Here is an 18,595-nt window from a genome sequence, read left to right as displayed (position 1 = left end):
TCCATAAAGATAACCATCAAGCAGTATTTTTTCATGATGTAACCCAGCTAGAGAAAATAGACCATTCATTCAGATTTCAGTAGTGGAGTGGATTTGTTTTCCCTTCTCATCTTTCTGAGATAACTTTGGCTCCTTAACAGAAGGAATTTTAGAGGAAGTAACTCACCAAAACCTTGGTAAACTAAACTTTGCTAAACTTATAACCTAAACTTAGACCATATGTAGAATTTTTAGTCTGAAAGACACATCTTCTGGAATGCATTCAGAGTAGGAATTGTGAATTTGCTGCTCTGAATTTTTCTCTGGAGGATCCTTCCTCAGCGTATTGATGGCATAGGGAGACTTTGTTCATGATTAGTGTCTAGTGGTAGGCAATACTGTTAATTAAGTGTGCCATTTGGGATACCACTTCCGGGCTGGGTTGGTTTGGAGGGTTTATTTTGTGTTTACTGCTCTCACTAATACATCTGTTCAGTATTTTTAAAGTGCACAGCCAGAGATTTTGGTTTTTTACGTGTTCTGTACTTTCATCTGAATAGGCCTTTGTATCTCTGTGTCCTCTGGGTACACACTGACAAGCAATTTTGCTTCCATAGCTTCTGAATATCTTTTATGCTTGCTTGTTTCCATTTTATTCTTTATTTTCTGATTAAAATGGAAACAGAGATCTGTTTAGTAGATTAGAAGATCCTTAAGACCATGAAATTTCTTTTAAGGCCTCCCACCAAGCTTTTGTGTATTTTCTACTGTTATGGAATTGCTGAGGCATAAAGTCTGCTTGGAAAATCTTTTTAAAGATGCTGAACGTCTGTACTCCCACTGGCCTTAGAAGGAAAGGAGGATGTCAGAGCACATACACTTTTTAAAACAACCTTTTTTTTTCTTCCATCTCTTGGCCTTAGTTTTGTTTAGGATTTTTTTGTGGATTTTAAAATTCTGATGAAGTAATAAAACTTTATTTAAACTAGTATTTTCAGGATGAAAGCTAAGAAAATCCTCAGAAACGTGCATAGTATACATGGTTCCTTTGCACTTCATCCCTCAGAGTGAATGGTTAGATTGCAAATACGTGGTTTAGCTCCTTAAGAATGTTAAACTTCTGTCATATTGCTGGCTGTGTTGCCCCTAAAAGCAGGTGAAAGAGGGAAAAAGGGATTTCCTTTACAACTGTTCCTGCTAGAAGAAGATGCAGTTGTGCATTTCTTCTGCAGTGGATGCTGTACCAGTCTTGCAATATTGTGCTGGTATTTAAAAAACAACAAACAAGCAAAAAAAAAACAAAACAAAAAAAAAACCACCAGGATTGTAAACAGAGAGATTACTTATATTAAAAATATTAATGATTTTTAACATTTTTAAGAAAATCTCTGTAGTTAGGTTTCCAAAATACAAAATACATAAAACTATGTATATTAGTTAGCCACCACTTAAGCAAGCCACTATTTTCAACTAGAAAATATGTGTCTTTTGGAAATAAAAAATGTGGATGAGAAAGGTTAGCCTATTCCCTTATCCTTAATGTGATGGAAATACCTATTTTAATTTCTGTTTTTCTTTAGGTTGGGAATGTCTAGAGGAGAATCAACGAAGCTCACTGCAGTGCAGAACAATGATGAAGATGAAAGCAATTCTTTGTGTGGATCTTCTGGCACACCTGGTCCTTCTAAACAAGCCACCTTTGAGGATAAAAAGGAGAAAGGTGCTAAAGCTCCACCTCCAGAGAGAGATTATAGTCCATCTAACAGTAGTATGGAACAGGTTCCTGTCAAGGATCTAACAGCAGATTCCGAGGATATACTGATACCTGAAGAGTCAGTCATTCAGGAGGAAATTGCTGAAGAGGTCGAGACAAGTATTTGTGAATGCCAAGAGGAGAACCATAAGCCAGAACACGAGTTTTCTGAGGAGTCTGTAAGTCCAGCTGGCACAAATGAGGAAACAGAGGCAGTACAGCTTGCAGACAGCACCGAGTCCTGTGTCACGATGAATGATGTAACTGATACTGTATCTCGCATTGAAATTAAAGTAGAGTTGAAGTCAGAATGCCCTCAGGAGGAGATGTCAGTTGTGATAGATCAACTGGAGGATTGCATATCACCAGCACAATCAGCTTCATCCACAAACTCTGTCAGTGGTACTGCTGAGAAGGATTCTGAGTCTGCAAAAGAGCTAATTGTGCCAGAAATGCAAAGTGCTGCTCTGGAAGGTTCCCTGTTCACTGGTGGAGGCATTGCAGTGGACATGGAGCTTCACAGCGACCCTGAGGAGCAGCTGTCTGAGAATGCCTGTATTTCTGAAACTTCCTTTTCCTCTGGAAGTCCAGAAGTTTGTATTGCCTCTCCTGGAGGAGACACTCAGTCGACTTCAGAGGAACCCTGTACTCCAGCATCTCTTGAAACAGCTTGCTCATCTGAAGTGTCCAGTTCTGAAAACACTGAAGGTGATATTCAGCAAAAGGCCAGTGATGAAAACTTGCACACACCCTTAATGTCAGAAATCTCTCCAATGTCCACCTCACCTGTAACCTCAGAAGCATCTTTGATGTCAAATTTACCTTTAACATCAGAGGCATCACCAGCTTCTAATTTACCTTTAACATCAGAAACATCTCCAATGTCTGATTTGCCTTTAACATCAGAAACATCTTCAGTATCTTCTGTTCTTCTGACTTCTGAAACATTTGTGACAAATAGTTTGCCTCTTCCATCAGAGATATCTCCAGTTTCTAATTCCCCAAGCAGTGAAAGACTTACTCTGCAACAAAGGAAATCACCGTGTTTGTTGGAAGACTCCCTCCCCACTCCGAAAGAGGAAGTCTCTGTCATTCCTAAGGTGGTTCAAGAAGAGAATATTGTTCAGCCAAAACAACTTCAGAGTGCCCCTGAAAATATGAAAGTTGGTCCACTAACAATTATGCCTGATACTTCAGTATTGGAAGAGTCCCAAAGCAAAAACCTCAGTCATCAGCCATGTAAGTCACATTCTGAAATTGAGAAATCCTATATTGCAGCCATCCCAGAACACACTCCTCCAGAGGTGATCAAAAGTAAAAATCACAGTGTTCAGCAAAGAGGTGACAAGAAAGGTACACTCTTGCCCTCAGAGGTATCTGTCTTATCAGAAGGACCACTTGGCAAAAATACTGAATTGCTTCCATCAAAGCCACATGATAAACTATATACCTCATCTCTAGAGAAAGCTACGTTCTCTGAAGTGTGCAGAAGTAAATCTCACAAGCTAACAGGCAGCACCCAAAGTCGCCTAGAGAGTTCACATTCTAAGTCTTTAGAACCCACAAAATCACCGGAAGCAAGAAATGAAAGTAGAGACCCAGAGATCCCAAAGAGGAAAACAGCAGAACAGCACGGGTTTGGAATCTGTAAAGAGAAGAGAGCAAGAATAGATGATGATCTGCCTAGTCGTAATGCTTCATCAACAAGTCCATCTGATAAAGAACAGCCACCCAGAGAGGAACCCCGAGTCCCACCCCTTAAGGTAAGGAATAAACAGGGTGGCTTGGAAGCAAAAGGTTTATTATGTCCCTCTATGAACTGCATACAGGCACAGTGCATGGTGTATTTTTTGGGGGATGTATAAGGGCTGTTAATACTGATGGTTTGGCCTTACTATTACATTTCCACCATGCCAAATTACTTCTGATACAGATATATCTACAGTAGTTCGGTAGGGATCTTTGCTAAAACAATTGAATTTGTGTGTGGGAGAGCTCTCCAGCATCCATGGCTTAATCTAATTCAAGATCTTCCCCATCAGTCACATGCAGCACTTGTTTTTTTAACTGGCCGTCTGTATTTTGTTCTTGTTCTCCTGTGGATGTCTCCTCTAGCAAGCATGACTAATAAACGTTGTCATAACCAGTACTTAGAAAAACAACCAGCACCTTAATCCAGCCAGAGAACCAAGAGTCAGAATAGTTGAAGATCCTTTTGCAAGCCCAAGGCTTGTGGTAGGCTGAAATATAAGATTTCCCTATAGAATTAACTGGGAGCAGAGACCTATCAGGGGGAAGTATGTTATTTATATATATATAGGTACCTTTGTTAATGGCAAAGCAAAAGGTAAAAAAAAAAAAAAACAAACCACCACCTAAGCAAACACTTTTATGTGTATTATTCTGCTAAGTAAAAAAGTATATTTCAGTTGAAAGGAGTATTTTTATAACAGAGAGTTCTGTGGATTCAGTTATATATAGGCTCAGTGTTTTGACCCTTTTAATTTCGTACTTGATGACATCAGCCAAGTTTAAGATCCAATTTACTGCATTTAAGCCCTTGACTTTGCAATACTAGTTCCTGATTATTCAGAAATGCCCTTTTCTGCATTTATTTTTAACTGGTGCAGTCACTGAACATGTTTAATATGGCCGGGAGGGCAAATAGACTAACTGCTTTAATCACTAGTGCAGAAGCATATTTCAGCTAATTTATTTTTAAGAGCAGTGATGCAATTAGAAGTCAGCTCCATTCTGAGCTTAGTGATATTCTTTCATATTTGGAAGGTGTCTGTCTAGCCTAATAAATTCTAATAACTCTCTAAGCATAAAGGAATATGGATCACTAGAGAATAAAAAAGGTCATTACTATAATAATAATAAAGAAAATAACCAAACAGTTAGAGCTCTAGGAGTTCTGGTAGTGCAGAGTGGAAACTAGAAAGAGTTGCTTCTGAAACCAAAAGCAGAATGTTATGAAGAATTATGGGCAATCAATTCTAGTGTGCTTTTTGTGTAACAAATATTTGGCTCTTGTATCATCTCACTAACAAACCCCTATCCTTTGTAATTAAAAGAGGAAAAAAGAACCCCAGTTCTTCTAAGCCATTCTGCTATATGGCTGTCCCATTCCATCATATCTTATAACTACTTTTTCTACAAATACTACCTGGTTTTCCTCTCAATTCCTTTCAGAAGATGAGTCATAGCATTGACCACTATTGGTCCTATTGCTAGGGACAGCCAGTAGACATATGTCCATTTTAAGAAATGGAATTTTTTTTTACCAACCTTGGGGTATGCTGAGAGAGCGTGTGAGTTACAAAGTAATTCCAAGATTCTTAACCCTGAAAAAATATATGCCTAATTGGAAACATCCTAATAATTCCAGTGATTTTACAGGTTATTATTTTGCTTAAAGTGGTAGGTATTTAAATTTTTAATATTTGTGGGTTTATTATTTATAGTCTTGAGGATTTAATTTTTGAAGAGCAGTAATGTAGAAGTTATCTAGGGATGTACTAAAGCAAGTCTCTTAAAAATGCAAGTGAGTAAAGGAAAGGTGTATCCTCACTTCTTTTATACCTCTTAAATCCTCCATCGTGGAAGTTGGAAAACAGGCTTAGTGTAGATACACTACATCCTATCTAGTGGAAAGATTTGTTGTCTGGTTTATAAGAAGAACACAGGCTGTTCCTGATGTATTAATCACTGGTGACCAAGGAGAAAGACACTTCATCATCATTACGTTTTCATGTTTGCTGGAAGGGGTTTCTTGCAGGTTCTTGTCCAGTGTCACTGCAGGAGGCTTGCTGATCATCTCAGGTAGATGCACTGAATATAAAACAGGTCTGACAAGTTGTATCTGATAAGCATCATGTTGTTGTCCAGTTCAATCTTCCTTCCTGTCAGAAGGATCAGTGTGAGTAGGCTAATACAGGTGTCAGTTATTCACTCGAGGATGATAAAATATTGAAGCATAAATATCATTAAGTTTTAGCAGTTTTCTGTCTACCTCCATTGAACAGTAATTCCTTTCATGATCTTTCTCTGACCCTTAGAGACAGCTGGTTGTTTTAGTGAGTTGATGATCTCATTAAAATTCACTGGTTTTTTTTCTTTTTCTTCCTTTAGATTCAGCTTTCAAAAATTGGACCACCTTTTATCATCAAGAGCCAACCTGTTTCTAAACCAGAACCTCGAGTTTCCTCAAGTACATCAGTCAGCAGTGGGAGAAACACTGGGGCTAGAACTCTGGCAGATATCAAAGCAAGAGCTCAGCAAGCAAGAGCCCAAAGAGAAGCTGCAGCTGCAGCAGCCGTGGCAGCAGCTGCCAGCATAGTCTCTGGTGCAATGGGGACCCCATGCGAAGGTGGAAAGACAAGAACACTGGCACACATCAAGGAGCAAACAAAGGCCAAGCTATTTGCAAAGCATCAAGCCAGAGCTCATTTACTCCAGACTAATAAAGAGTCAAAGTCGCAGTTCAGCTCAAAGGAAAGTAGTACCTCATCTCTGGAGATACCAGCGACTACTGACACAAAGATTGAAGGTTCTACTGGTGTCATTATAGTTAATCCTAACTGCAGGTCCCCTAGCAACAAGTCTTCTCATCACCGTGAGACTACCACTTTATTGCAGCAGTCCCTTAACACAGCTACATTACCAGAAACTGCTACTGAGATATCTGTGCACAGTTCTGATGAAAATATACCTGTGCCACAATTGTGTGAGAAAATTATTTCATCTACCTCTACTGAAAGTAACAGTGTGCCAGTGCTTTATAATAAAAGTTCAGTCTCTGTGTGTGTTTGCAGCACTGCTATGTCTGGAGCAATTAAAGAACTTTCTTTTGCAAGTTCTGTTGATAAATCCTCTGTGTTAATGTCTGTTGACAGCGCAAACACAGCAATTTCAGCCTGTAATATAAATATGCTGAAAACCATCCAAGGGGCTGATACTCCCTGCATAACTGTTGGACCAAAATGTATTGATAACAGTAATGTTCCAGTCTCCATAGACAACACAGTCTTATCAAACACCATCGATGACAAAAGGTTGCCAGTGCCCAGTAGCAATGTGAATAACGCAGTCTCCGGTCATTATGCCACAGTGCCAGCTTCATCTATTGCAAGTAACTTGCCAAATCATCTCTCTGGTAGTTCTGTACTGATTCCCCCAGTGGGGACTACCACCAGATTTCCTTCTGATAAGATAGCCATAAGCGGGTGTAGCGAGCAGAGCGCTGCCTCCATCCACACCACCGCCAGGTCAGCTTTGAGTTGCAGTGAGGCCCTCGCTGCTGCAGATTCTGTTGCAAGGCCACCCATTTCAGTGTTTACTGGTAACATGGTGACAATGAGCTCTTACGACAACGCTACTAAATTGAGTGCAGATCTCTTAGAAAAGAGCTCTGGAGCACGAAACCGGATGGATCTCTCTGGTAAATCTCATCCACTGAGCTTTTCACAAACTGCCATGAATAGGTCTATACCTTGTAAAGTCATTGTTGACCACACTACGAACCAGAATTCCAATCTGTCACTTTCTTCCTCTATTGAACACGCAGAGAACAGCATTGACCTGCAGGGCAGACCTGTAAGGACAGAAGCTGCCTTACAAAGTATAGCCTGTCCTCAGGTGTCTGTCATAAGCAGGCCTGAAGTGGTCACTAATGAAAACCTTGAGCACAGCTCCAGCTTTATCGCCATTACAGCAAAGCAAGACAGCAAAAACTTGCAGGCAGGTTGTTCAAGTCTTCGAGAAGTGCCTCTTGCTCCTCAAAATAAATTAATTGAGGTGGTTACTACCAGCCAAGGCTTTGCTGAGCACCTAAGAGGCCCTTCAGCACTGAAAAATGAAGCCAGTGCTGCCTGTGCCAATCAGTACAACACTAACAATAGAATTTGTTGGCGTGATGAGGAGGCAATGAATACAGACCAGCCAGTGGTCAGCCATCTTACCTCTGGTAAACATAAGGAATATGCAGAGCAAAACTGCTTGAAAAATGTCAAAAGCGAACCTTCCAGTTACACACAAATGTCAGAACTGCAGTCCAGGAGTCTTTTGACAAGCATTGCCATTCCTGTTAAATCGGAGACTCATGAGTCTGACAAGTGCTTCAGGATGGACACTGAGGATTTTACAGGACCTGAATTGCCTGCCCAGACTGCAGAAATAGCCACGAGTGTGCAGCCACCGCAGAGCTCCAAGACGTCCATCGTGGACTCCATGGAAGATTCCCTGTCCCTGACAACGGAAACCCTAAAGAGAGTGACGAGTGCTGGGGGCTCTAGCTGTCGCTTGTCATCAGTGGAGGCCAACAACCCCTTAGTGACACAGTTACTGCAAGGCAATCTGCCTTTAGAAAAAGTGCTGCCGCAGCCCAGATCAGGAGCCAAGCTAGAAATTAACAGGCTTCCCCTGCCTTTGCAAACTACCTCAGTATGTAAAACAGTAGTGGCTGAGAGAAATATTGTTGAACATGCTTCCAACTCTGCTAATCCAGATGGTAAAGGATTTACAGCAGGCAGCATAGCCCCGCTACAAATCAGAAAGCGTGAAAACCATCCGAAAAAGAGGATGGCCAGGACTATAGGGGAACATGCTCAAATTAAATGTGAGCCTGGGAAGGTGTCAATGGACACAGATGTTAAAGTGGCTCCTTGTGTAATTAGTTCCAGCATGAATCAGCTAGGGCATGGACAGCCATTTAAGCAGGAGTGGCTTAACAAACATGCCATTCAGAGCCGGATCGCTCACAGCCCGGAGATCAAGCAGCAGAAGAGACCATTGCCTTCATGCAGTTTCCAGCAGAGCTTATTTCACATGGATAAAAATGGCAGCTTTCACGCAGAAGCCAGTACCTCACACAGACAGCATTTTTACCAAATGTCCATGGCTGCAAGAGGCCCCATTCCTACGGCAGCTTTGTTGCAAACTACTTCAAAAGGCCCACCTGGCTGCAACGCATTTGCTTTTAGCAGACACCTGGAACAGAAGGGTTTGGGAGACGTGAATATTTCTACGGCAGCTCACCAGCTGAGGCTAGGAAGTGTGTTTTCCCCTAATAGTCAAATTAAGGAAGGTGATGACATTGCCAGTGCCTCTCAAACTCTGCAGAGTAAAACGTTAGCGCATCCCCCTGCTCCCCCTCCGCCCCTGCCACCTCCTCCCCCACCTCACCCAAATGCAGAAGTCCCCTCTGATCAAAAACAACCGACAGTTACTATGGAAACCACTAAAAGACTTAGTTGGCCTCAGCCAGCAAGCATCTGTAGCAATATAAAATCTGAACCTATTTCTTTTGAGGAAGGTTTAAGCAGCAGCTGCGAACTGGGCATGAAACAAGCTTCCTATGATCAAAATGAAGTGAAAGAACAGTTAAAAGCGTTTGCATTAAAAAATGCAGATTTCTCTTCCTATTTACTTTCTGAGCCACAGAAGCCTTTTACCCAACTTGCTGCTCAGAAAATACAGACGCAGCACCCACAGCAGCAGCAGCAGCTCTGTGGAAATTATCCAACAATACACTTTGGTAGCACAAGTTTCAAAAGGGCAGCATCTGCAATTGAGAAATCGATTGGGATTTTAGGAAGTGGTTCAAACACTGCCACAGGCCTGTCAAACCAGAACGCGCAGATCCCGGTTCAGAAATTTGCTGACAGCAGCAACGCCGATGAGCTGGAACTGAAATGCTCCTGCAGGCTGAAAGCCATGATCGTGTGCAAAGGCTGCGGAGCCTTCTGTCATGATGACTGCATTGGGCCTTCCAAACTCTGTGTAGCTTGCCTGGTGGTGCGGTAGGAGCCGAGGCAAAGATGCAGTATCCCTTATCAGCGTGGGAGACAGGACAAAGGAACAGAGAAATTTGAACAGTTTAGGCCACTAATGGTTTGCAATTAGTGGATTGATTTTTTTCTTTTTTTAACTGGTTTTTTTTTTTTTTTTCTTCTACATGGTGCTTTCAGAACTTAGTTATTCTGCCTGAGTGCCATTTTCTGGGAAGAAGAGGAAACCTGTAGAAGTAGTTTTAAAAAAAAGCCTTGTTACTGAAGCATCTATGAGTTCTCTTGCTGTGCTGAAAAAAAAAAAGAGAAATGCATTAATGCATGTCATTCGTAGCTTCTATTTATTTGCACAAAGTGCAGCACATTTTTTTCTCCACTGTTTGATAGTTGATACGAGCTGCAGGTTAAAGATCAGTGGAAGAATAGCACTGTAAGAAGTGGAGTAACTATGCAGAATGAATAACACACTGAACAGCAACTGGTGTGAGTGGGGTAGTGGCAAGGTGCAGGGTGCTGACCATCGTAGCTTCTAATCAGTTTGCAGTCTTTCTGCTGACAAGATTGTTTTCCTTAATTGACTTTCACTATCTATGGCTAAAATATAGTCACTTCACCTAACAAAACAAATTTAAAAGAGGAATTTAGATTGTTAGAGAAGTTTCCATATGTGCCTGCCAGGGACTGTGGAACTCAAATCTTCCTCATCATGTCTTCTTTGTTGATTCCTTGAGAAAGATTTGTATATGTGATGAGTTAGCAGGACCAACACTGGAAACACATTGGCTTCAGTAGAGTCTGGAGAAAGTAACTTCTCTGCTGGAGATTAGAAACCTCTTTTCTCTTCCTGTTTGTCACTTAAATGGTCTTTATTTGTATTTGTCTCTCTAATCTGTCCACTAGGTTTGTCAGTCCCAAATATATATATATAAAAATAAGGTCAGACATGAGGTCATTGGTTCTCGAGGTTGTAGCCTTTCTGTGGCCTAAAAATGATGCATTCTTCTGATGGATGAATAAGGCAAGATTTTAATTGCATATTGGTTGAATGTTGGCTTATATCATTTGTTTTTCCTCTTGTGTGAGTTACTCGATTTAAATAACATCTGAGAGTTTTGCCATTTAAAGTAATTCTTAGAATCTTACAATACTCACTTTTTTTTTTTTTTCCTCAAAGGAAGTCAGACCCCTTTTAGAAATTTGGAACCCAAATGTATTTTTAAAAGGGATACTGCATCTTTAAAGTAACCTTCAGTAGTTATCCAGTACTGTATTTACCTTCAGGACTATAGCTGCATTCCAGATGTGCTAGCCACCATAAAAGCAAAAAAGAAAAACGGTGATTTTGGAGTCCTATTCACCTGAAAGAAAAATATTATAAAGGGATAAAGCACATGCAGTTGCTGGGGAGATGAAAACACCTTGGGTTTTTTTTACTCCCACTTCAAGAACGCAACATGTGGAGTTCAAGTCATCCATCTGCCAATATGTGCTTGGGTCTGCCCAAATGTCAGCATCAAGAGAAACTTTTTTTTTACCATCACAGTAGAACCTCACTAATCCAAAGACCATTACAGCCTGCCCAAGAAAACTGATGTTCCTTGCACAGTTTTAAGAGAGCAGTATAGTAAGAACGTGTGAGATGTAAGACTGCTTGGTTTTATCCTGCAGTGAACTGTTGCATTCTGGAGTACTAATGTGAATGATAGAGCTACATTTAAGAATTGAAAAGTATATTTTAGAGCATACTTCTTTTATCTGATCTTTGTTTGTGTACTTTTCATCAGCTGTAACTGGTCTCCCTGACTCAGGGGTGTATTAGTGAGGTTCTGCTGAGTGAAGGAACCATATTTATTTTCTTGCGGGACCATTTTCACAAACATGATAAATGCCGTTTGTTGTCTTAAAAGTGAGCTGGAATATCTACAACATACATTCCTGTCATAGGAAGCTCTATGGTGCACCTTGATGTTCTCTTTTATTGTAATTAGCAACATATCTATTATTTTTGACACTGTGTGGTACAAAGGCCATTTATATTGACTAACAAATTTGTTGCTGATACAATAATACTTTCTTTTTTCTATACTAAAGTGCTCCTTAATATGACATGTGAACTAAGGAACGGCTTCTCAGCACTTTCAGGTCTTCTGGTAGGAAAATAAGCCAGCCAAGCAAAAACCTAAAAGTAACCAAGTGAAAATTAGCAACCACTGCTATGCCAGCAGCTGGCAAAACAGCAACTGGGTAATACTCATGAGTAAGCATGAGTACAGTCAGTTAATATATATCAGATTCATAGTTGAGGAGCCTTTGTATTGGAATTGTATTGCATTGTATTTATACTTGGTAGAGCTAGGATCTTCTATTTAAAAAAAAAAAAAAAAAGAGAGCAACCAGTCTTAGACTTCTATTTACCTATGTTTATATAAGCCTGCTGGGAATCCTTATTTCTAGCTCAGGTTTTCCTGTCCACAGCACATAAGTCAATATTTGTTTGTACTTGCATCTTGAGATAGTTCTTGTATTGACTGACATAATACAGAAATAAATTCCAGCCACAACATAGTTTTCCTTTGTTCAAAGGGTAAGAGTGTGACTAATGTGATAGGTCACTCATTCATGTCATATTGTCATTTTTGTATCAGGATTGCAACTTGCATGTGTGAGGTCATGATAAAATGTATTTAAAATGGCATTAGACTGGATGGTGCTATGTTACATTACACAACTGACCAAACTCTTCCATAGTGCAGTTCCACTCCTTTCCTTTTGGAGTCATTGGAGTTGCACCAGGATTAAATTCGAGCAATTAGTTAGCAACAGTGGTGAAGTGTTGTTACGGATTAGGTTTAGGGTATGAAAATACTCAAAAGCAGCCACGGTGATGTGAGAGCCTGATTGAATCCCAGCGTGACTGAAAACCTTACGTGGATTTTGGTATCACACAAATGCTTAGGGGACAGCAACCCTAGGCCTTTGGTAAGAGCCCAGTCACATTTAGATGTTAATTTTGAATTACTCCTTTTTTTGTTGTTGTTTGATTGTTCAGGTTTCAGGCTCGATGTCATCGTGTTTTCTAATGACCATGCCGTTTGCACCGTGGGTTGTTAATAGTTTATGCACTGAAAAGTGGTGAAAGAATTACTTAAGAACACACTGCTCTGTGTTTGTGTGTACGTACGTATGTCTCCCAGTGTCCAGCATGAATAATTTACCTTTTCTCGTTTTTTTAATCTCCAAAATTGTCCCCCTACTCCTACCCCTGGAGCAGCACTTTTGGGTGAGAGGGAGAAACACTTTTTTTCTTTCCTCCCTCTTTATTGTTTTAATTGCATACCTGTGAGATATGCAGATAACGTTAGGGCATTTGCAGTGAGTGTGTTTGTGTGTTTCTGTTCTAAAATAATTTTCCAAGCAGAAACTCCCTTTGAAATAATGTTAAAAAAATAATTAAGAAATGGTGAACTGGATGCTCCCTGTTTGCATTTTATTTATCTATCTATCTGCTGAGATCTAGTACATGAAATAGCATTTAAAAGACAAAAATAAAGGTTGAGCCATAAAGTGAAAGGTATATTCTCTGTACTATAGGCTTTCTTCTTGAGGGTGGTGCATGTTGTGAGGGTAAGCTACAGAACGTGCAGATGGTTTTTCAGGGCCCTGCAATTCCTTGCACAGTTTTTAAGCTGGTGCATATGGTGCTTTATAATGCAATTTCTGAAGTAAAATTACCTTATGCTGCACCCCCCTCCCCTTATGAACACACGCACAATTTTCAGAATCGTTATTGTAGCCTCTGGTTTAGCAGTTTCTCCAAGGTGTGGTGAAGTACCAGGATAAACAGTCGAGATAGCTGAGAAGTGTCAGCACAAGGGATCATTTTAGCTGAGCACATGAAGGGCCCTGCTCTGAACACTGAATGGCTTCTGCAGTCTCCTGGCAGCAGCCCCTCGCCTTCCGTAGCTCTGCGGAGCACTGGGGGAACCAGAGAAATATTCAGTGGCTTTATCATGGACCTGTGTAGCTAAATGTTTCTGAGTCTATGGAATCCTGTTGTCTTCGGTCATCATGCTTTGTCACTGTAAAACCAACGAAAAGGAAAAAAAAAAAAAAGCATTTTTTAGTCTAATTTAAGGAGCTGCTTCTTTTATAGCACATAATATTTCGCTTTGTACTATATTTGATAGTTAAAGAATAATTTAGTCCGTAGAATAACTTTGTTGTATTTGTACTGTTCATGAATGTTACAAGAAAAGTGCTTTACTTTGTTGCCATAATTCTCTTGTACTGCTGTAAAATATTTTTTCTGCTTTATGGAAACTTAACTTGGTTCACATTTTCAGTACAGGGTTTTTTGTGTGTATGTATTTTTTTTGTCAGTATTCTTAATGTTTACATCTGTTCAACATTAGCCATTCTATGCCTTTATAGGGCAGTATTACTCCTGCAGTGTAACAGCAATGTGAAATCCACTTGTACCTAACATGCATGAGAAATACAGATTCATTGGGGAGATCCCTAACGTGCATAGATACTTTTTCTATCTGCATTCAGTGAAGTAAATACCCTCCTTCAGTCCTCTACCAAAGAAAATGTTACTCCCACAGGACAAGCTCGGAAAGTGGTTCTCTGAATTTTCAGAAGGGGGTGTAGATGGTTTCAGCAAGATTGCTACAGTTTAATGCTGTTATGCTTTGCTTTGTTACCCCACCAGATGTGACAGGGTGAAACAAGCATTTTAGCAATTTTTTGTGTTTCAAGACAGTGTTTTGTTTAGAATTCAGGGATCATGCTTTCTTTAATGGTGCTGTTTGTTTTATTATTTTTTTAAGAAAACAACCTTTCGTTGCCTACAGAAATGACCATTCACAAAACCATAAATTAAATAAAATAATTTGTCTTCATAACGTTTCTCCCTTTCCTTACCCCCATCCCTTTCCCTTGAAAATAACAACTTGGGCTTCAATATTAAAATATTCTGGGGAAAAAAAATAAAGAGATAAAATAATAATTGTCATTTGTTTATTTATTTTAAGTTCAGTGCCTTAGGCAGGAGATCCTCCTTGTGCACGTCTGTTGTATGTACAGGTTGATGAACTAGAAATGTGAGAGAGAAATCAGCCCTTTGTAAAGATTTTTCAATTACAATGATGCAAGTTTGAATGACTTCTGATGTAATTCAAGTATTAATCATCTTACACTAGTAAAATAAAACTAGGTGTTGTATACTAAATTGTTTAAGTAGAACAGTGGATGACAGTGATTATATTACTTTGGGTAGTTTATGCTGGGTCATTTTAGTGCTTTGCCTCTGTCTGCAACCCCTTCCAGAACATCCTTAACAACAGCAACCGTCTCAGCATGCACTTCCCTGATTTCCCATTGTACAGCAAAATTTTAAAAATTAAATTAACTGTCCATGGTGCAAGAAAGGCAACCAGTCCAAGATATATTTCTCAATGCAGTTATTTCTTCAGGTTTGGAAGGCCTTACTGAAATGGAAATTCAGTAGCTATTATATTAAAATGTAAAAAACCCACACAATTTTCGTCATATTTATCTGCAAAAAGAGCTTTGAGTACTGATGGTGCAAAATGTTGCAGGATGAATGACAAACAGCTTTTTCACAAGCTTGCTTGGAAATCTCAGAACTAAACACCATCTTTTGTCCAGCCTCCTGTCATTATTATTTCAGATGTGATACCATCTGAGGGTCTTGTTAGTAGCAGATGACAGTCCTGTCTGCCAAAATCTGTCCAAATGCAGAAAGAAGGCAATACCAACCTCTGTAATTTATAATTCAGTGACCTTTTTTTTCATATCCAATACCCACCTAGCAAACCCTCTCAACACCTACTGTCATGCAGATTTTCTTTAATTTATTTAAATTTTTTTGATGGGCCTGTGCCAAAGCAGGGACCAGCTCTGTTTCTGGAAGTAACAGCCTTTTTTATAATTATTTTATTTTTAATCTAAGCAATGCAATAATGTAATGTAAATAATTTTGTTAAAGCTGTCCTAGCTAAATATTAACTTTTGTGCTTTCGCTAATTTTAAACCTGTAAAATAATTTTGTGCATTTTTATTCCATCTTTAAAAATAAGTATTCTGTTTTTCTGAGTGGTTTGCTAAGTGTTGCTGAGTGAAGCCTTGTGCTGGCATTTCTGTCGGTGTGCTGTCTCTGCCTTAGCCTGGCAGTTCAGCCAGCAGATGGCATCAGGAGAAAACAGGCTGCTGTGGTCTCCAAGCATTCCTGTCCCCCGGCAAGAGTGCACAGCACGGAGAAATCCTGCCTGCCACGAATGCTGAGGGTTTCTGGGTTCCTGTTCCTTCTGTGCAGAGCTTTACTTGTAGTGAAACCAAGCCTTCCTTCCCCCTCCCCAGTCCTGCGACTCAGCTTCCAGTAGGAATGATGCCCTGAAGCTCACATCATCCTTTCCTGCTCCTGGCGCTGTCTGAGTCGTGCAGTCTGGAATTGCAGTACTGATACACTGGAAAAAATTCTTCCCCAGGCCAGAGCCTGAACTTCTTTTTTTTTTTTTTTTTTTTTCCCACCCCCCCGCCCCAGTTTTCTTCGTCCCTCGTGGATGAAAAGCAGCAGAACAAAACTCTTTGCGTTGAGGTGCTCCACAGAGTATAATCTGAAGGTATTACCACAGCTTGGTGTGCAGAGCTTGGTGTGATGTTGTCAAGCCTGGCCTTTGTTGGATGCAGGACTTGCAGTGGAAGGACCATCAACATTCAATCATAGAATGTGTAGGTTGGAAGGAATCATAAAGCCCACCCAGTTCCAACTCCCCTGCCGTGGGCAGGAACACCTTCCACTAGACCAGGTTGCTCAAAGCCCCATCAGCCTGACCTTGAACACTTCCAGGAACAGGGCATCCACAGCTTTTCTGGACAATCTGTTCCAGTATCCCACCATCTTCACAGTAGAGAATTTCTTGTTAATATCTAATCTAAACCTACCTATATCTAATTTAAACCTATTCAGTTCAAATACTTTGGAGCACCACCACACTGGAGACAGCTTTCCGTGCTAAGGAAGGTAACAGTCACAGGTTACCTGCTGGTAACTGCTTGTGGAGGTAGATTACATTGTTTGTATGGCTGGGTTTTTATAGGAACTGAGCTAGACATGGAAATAAAGCCACATTCATTGAGACAATTCAGGAACCTGGACCTTGGCACTCTGCAAATACATATGAGGCACTGATAAGAGAAGCTTGTATCTCAGTTAGATATCAGGCACTTGCTTTTAAGTATTGAAGGTTCATGCTCAGAGCTTGGGAGATGCCTCTTGAGTCACCATCAGTGATGATATCAACAGCTGTTTTACATAATCATGGGGGCAAAATACCTGGGTTGTACTTTTTGGAAGCTGATGACACTGGATAAATGTGAGTTTCTATGTACAGGTCACCTTTCTGTTCTGTGTCTTTTGTCCTGATCTTGTAGAGCTTAGTTCATCCATCAGTTTTATCTCCATGTCTTTCCAACAAAAATTGAGCTTTCTTCCAATATCTTTGGTATCCTCATACATCTTTCAGCAGGGTGGAGAATAGCTAAATATCCCACATAGAAAAAAAACAGATTTAGAAATGCACTGATTATACTGGATATTTGGCTTCTATTAATAAGAAATCATTGCTATATTGAAAAAATAAAATATATAGGGGGAGATGTGAGGGTTTTTTTAATATTGGTCCTTGCTCTAGTCTTACTTCTGATTCCCAACGGCTCAGATCCATTCCCTTTGATTGAGAATTCTCAGCCCAACATCTGTTGTGCAGAGTCTTTGCTTCTGCTGTGTGCATTTCTGGCATTTAAAGGATCAAATCTGGACAGTGGCAGAGAGACTTGTGCCCAGTGACTCAATCTTCACTCATTTACCTCTGCATTGTGCAGAATAAGGTGGAGTCTTGGGGGAAAATAATAGAAATAGAAATAGAAATACAAATGTAGAAAATAGAAATGCAGTAGCAACACACATTTCTTGACTTTCTTTAGGTTATTGAGTGGAAAAATCCACGCCTCAGTTTTTTTAATGAGGGTGAGCAGGAGCTCAGAACAGACCATAGTGCCAAGTTCCATCACAAGTGAGCATGTAGAGTTCAGCAAGCCCAAAGTATCCTCAGAATATTAGGAAACCAGAACCAACAAAGACAAAATCATAGAATTCTTAAGGTTGGAAATGATCTCTATGATCATCCAGTCCCACTCAGTGCCAGCCAAGTGTCACAGGAAAGAAGCATGGATAAGGAGATAGCTTGAGACTAGAGAAAAAGAATCTTAATTGCATTTTTGGAACTTGTGATCCTGCCAATTGTTTAAATTACTCAGTATCTGTAGAATTGCAAGCATTAAGAACATCTTTTGTAGCTGTAAATTCATAGAGAATTTGAAATATTTAAGGAAGAATAGGTCCACAGCTAATTGATAGGATAACATTACAAACATTCATGGCTCATTTCTTAAAAACTGTATTTGAAGATATTTTTCTGGTTATAAGATTTAAGTTACTGTATGATCAACATTTTTCACATTAATGGCCTTTGTTTTGATTTCCTAAAATAAGAATTTCAGAGCATTACTTTCCTGGTTATAAAATTACTTGCTTGCACTGCCACACAAGTCTTAATTATGTTCTTCGTGGTGCAGTACAGCTCAAAAAGTAATCCAGGAATACATTCAGTGTCACCTATTTCAGATAAATAAGTCATGTTGCCTAGAACTAACCAATCTGAGTTGGAGGGGAAATCTTCATTTGTCTTTTCAGTTCATTCAAAATCAAGGGAAAGGGCAGTGAAGATAGCCATGAGATTCAAGGGAATTTGGAGAGTATTACTGGATTTGGGGAATGTACTTTCTCCATTCTGCATCTTCTAAGTTTCATGAGAAATAATGTCAAGACTTGTATGAAGTGTGTAGGTGACAGCAAAGAGGAATTACATGTACAGTGGTGCCAGTGGTACTTGAATACTTAATAAAAAAGGATTTAGGGGAACTTTGGCAGAAAATGAAATAACTCTTGTAAGGAATATAAAGCAATATTTGTGAGGTGTCAGTCACA

At 39.8% G+C, this 18,595-nt stretch overlaps 1 protein-coding gene across 1 annotated transcript in view; it reads left to right on the top strand.

Annotated features, from left to right (window-relative positions):
* ASXL3 (ASXL transcriptional regulator 3) overlaps positions 1–14,505 on the top strand; it is a 110,680-nt gene extending 96,175 nt beyond the window's left edge. The window contains exons 11-12 of the mRNA XM_056482787.1: positions 1,560–3,495; positions 5,867–14,505. Of these exons, the coding sequence (XP_056338762.1) occupies positions 1,560–3,495; positions 5,867–9,538 (5,608 nt within the window). The 3' untranslated portion in view covers positions 9,539–14,505. The remainder of the gene's footprint in view (positions 1–1,559; positions 3,496–5,866) is intronic.
* The last annotated feature ends 4,090 nt before the right edge of the window (positions 14,506–18,595 follow it).

This window comes from Oenanthe melanoleuca, chromosome 2, assembly GCF_029582105.1.
Source record: "Oenanthe melanoleuca isolate GR-GAL-2019-014 chromosome 2, OMel1.0, whole genome shotgun sequence".
Taxonomy (NCBI): Eukaryota; Metazoa; Chordata; class Aves; order Passeriformes; family Muscicapidae; genus Oenanthe; species Oenanthe melanoleuca.
The sequence above is the reverse complement of the archived record's forward strand: the minus strand, read 5'-3'. Positions and strand labels throughout refer to the sequence as shown.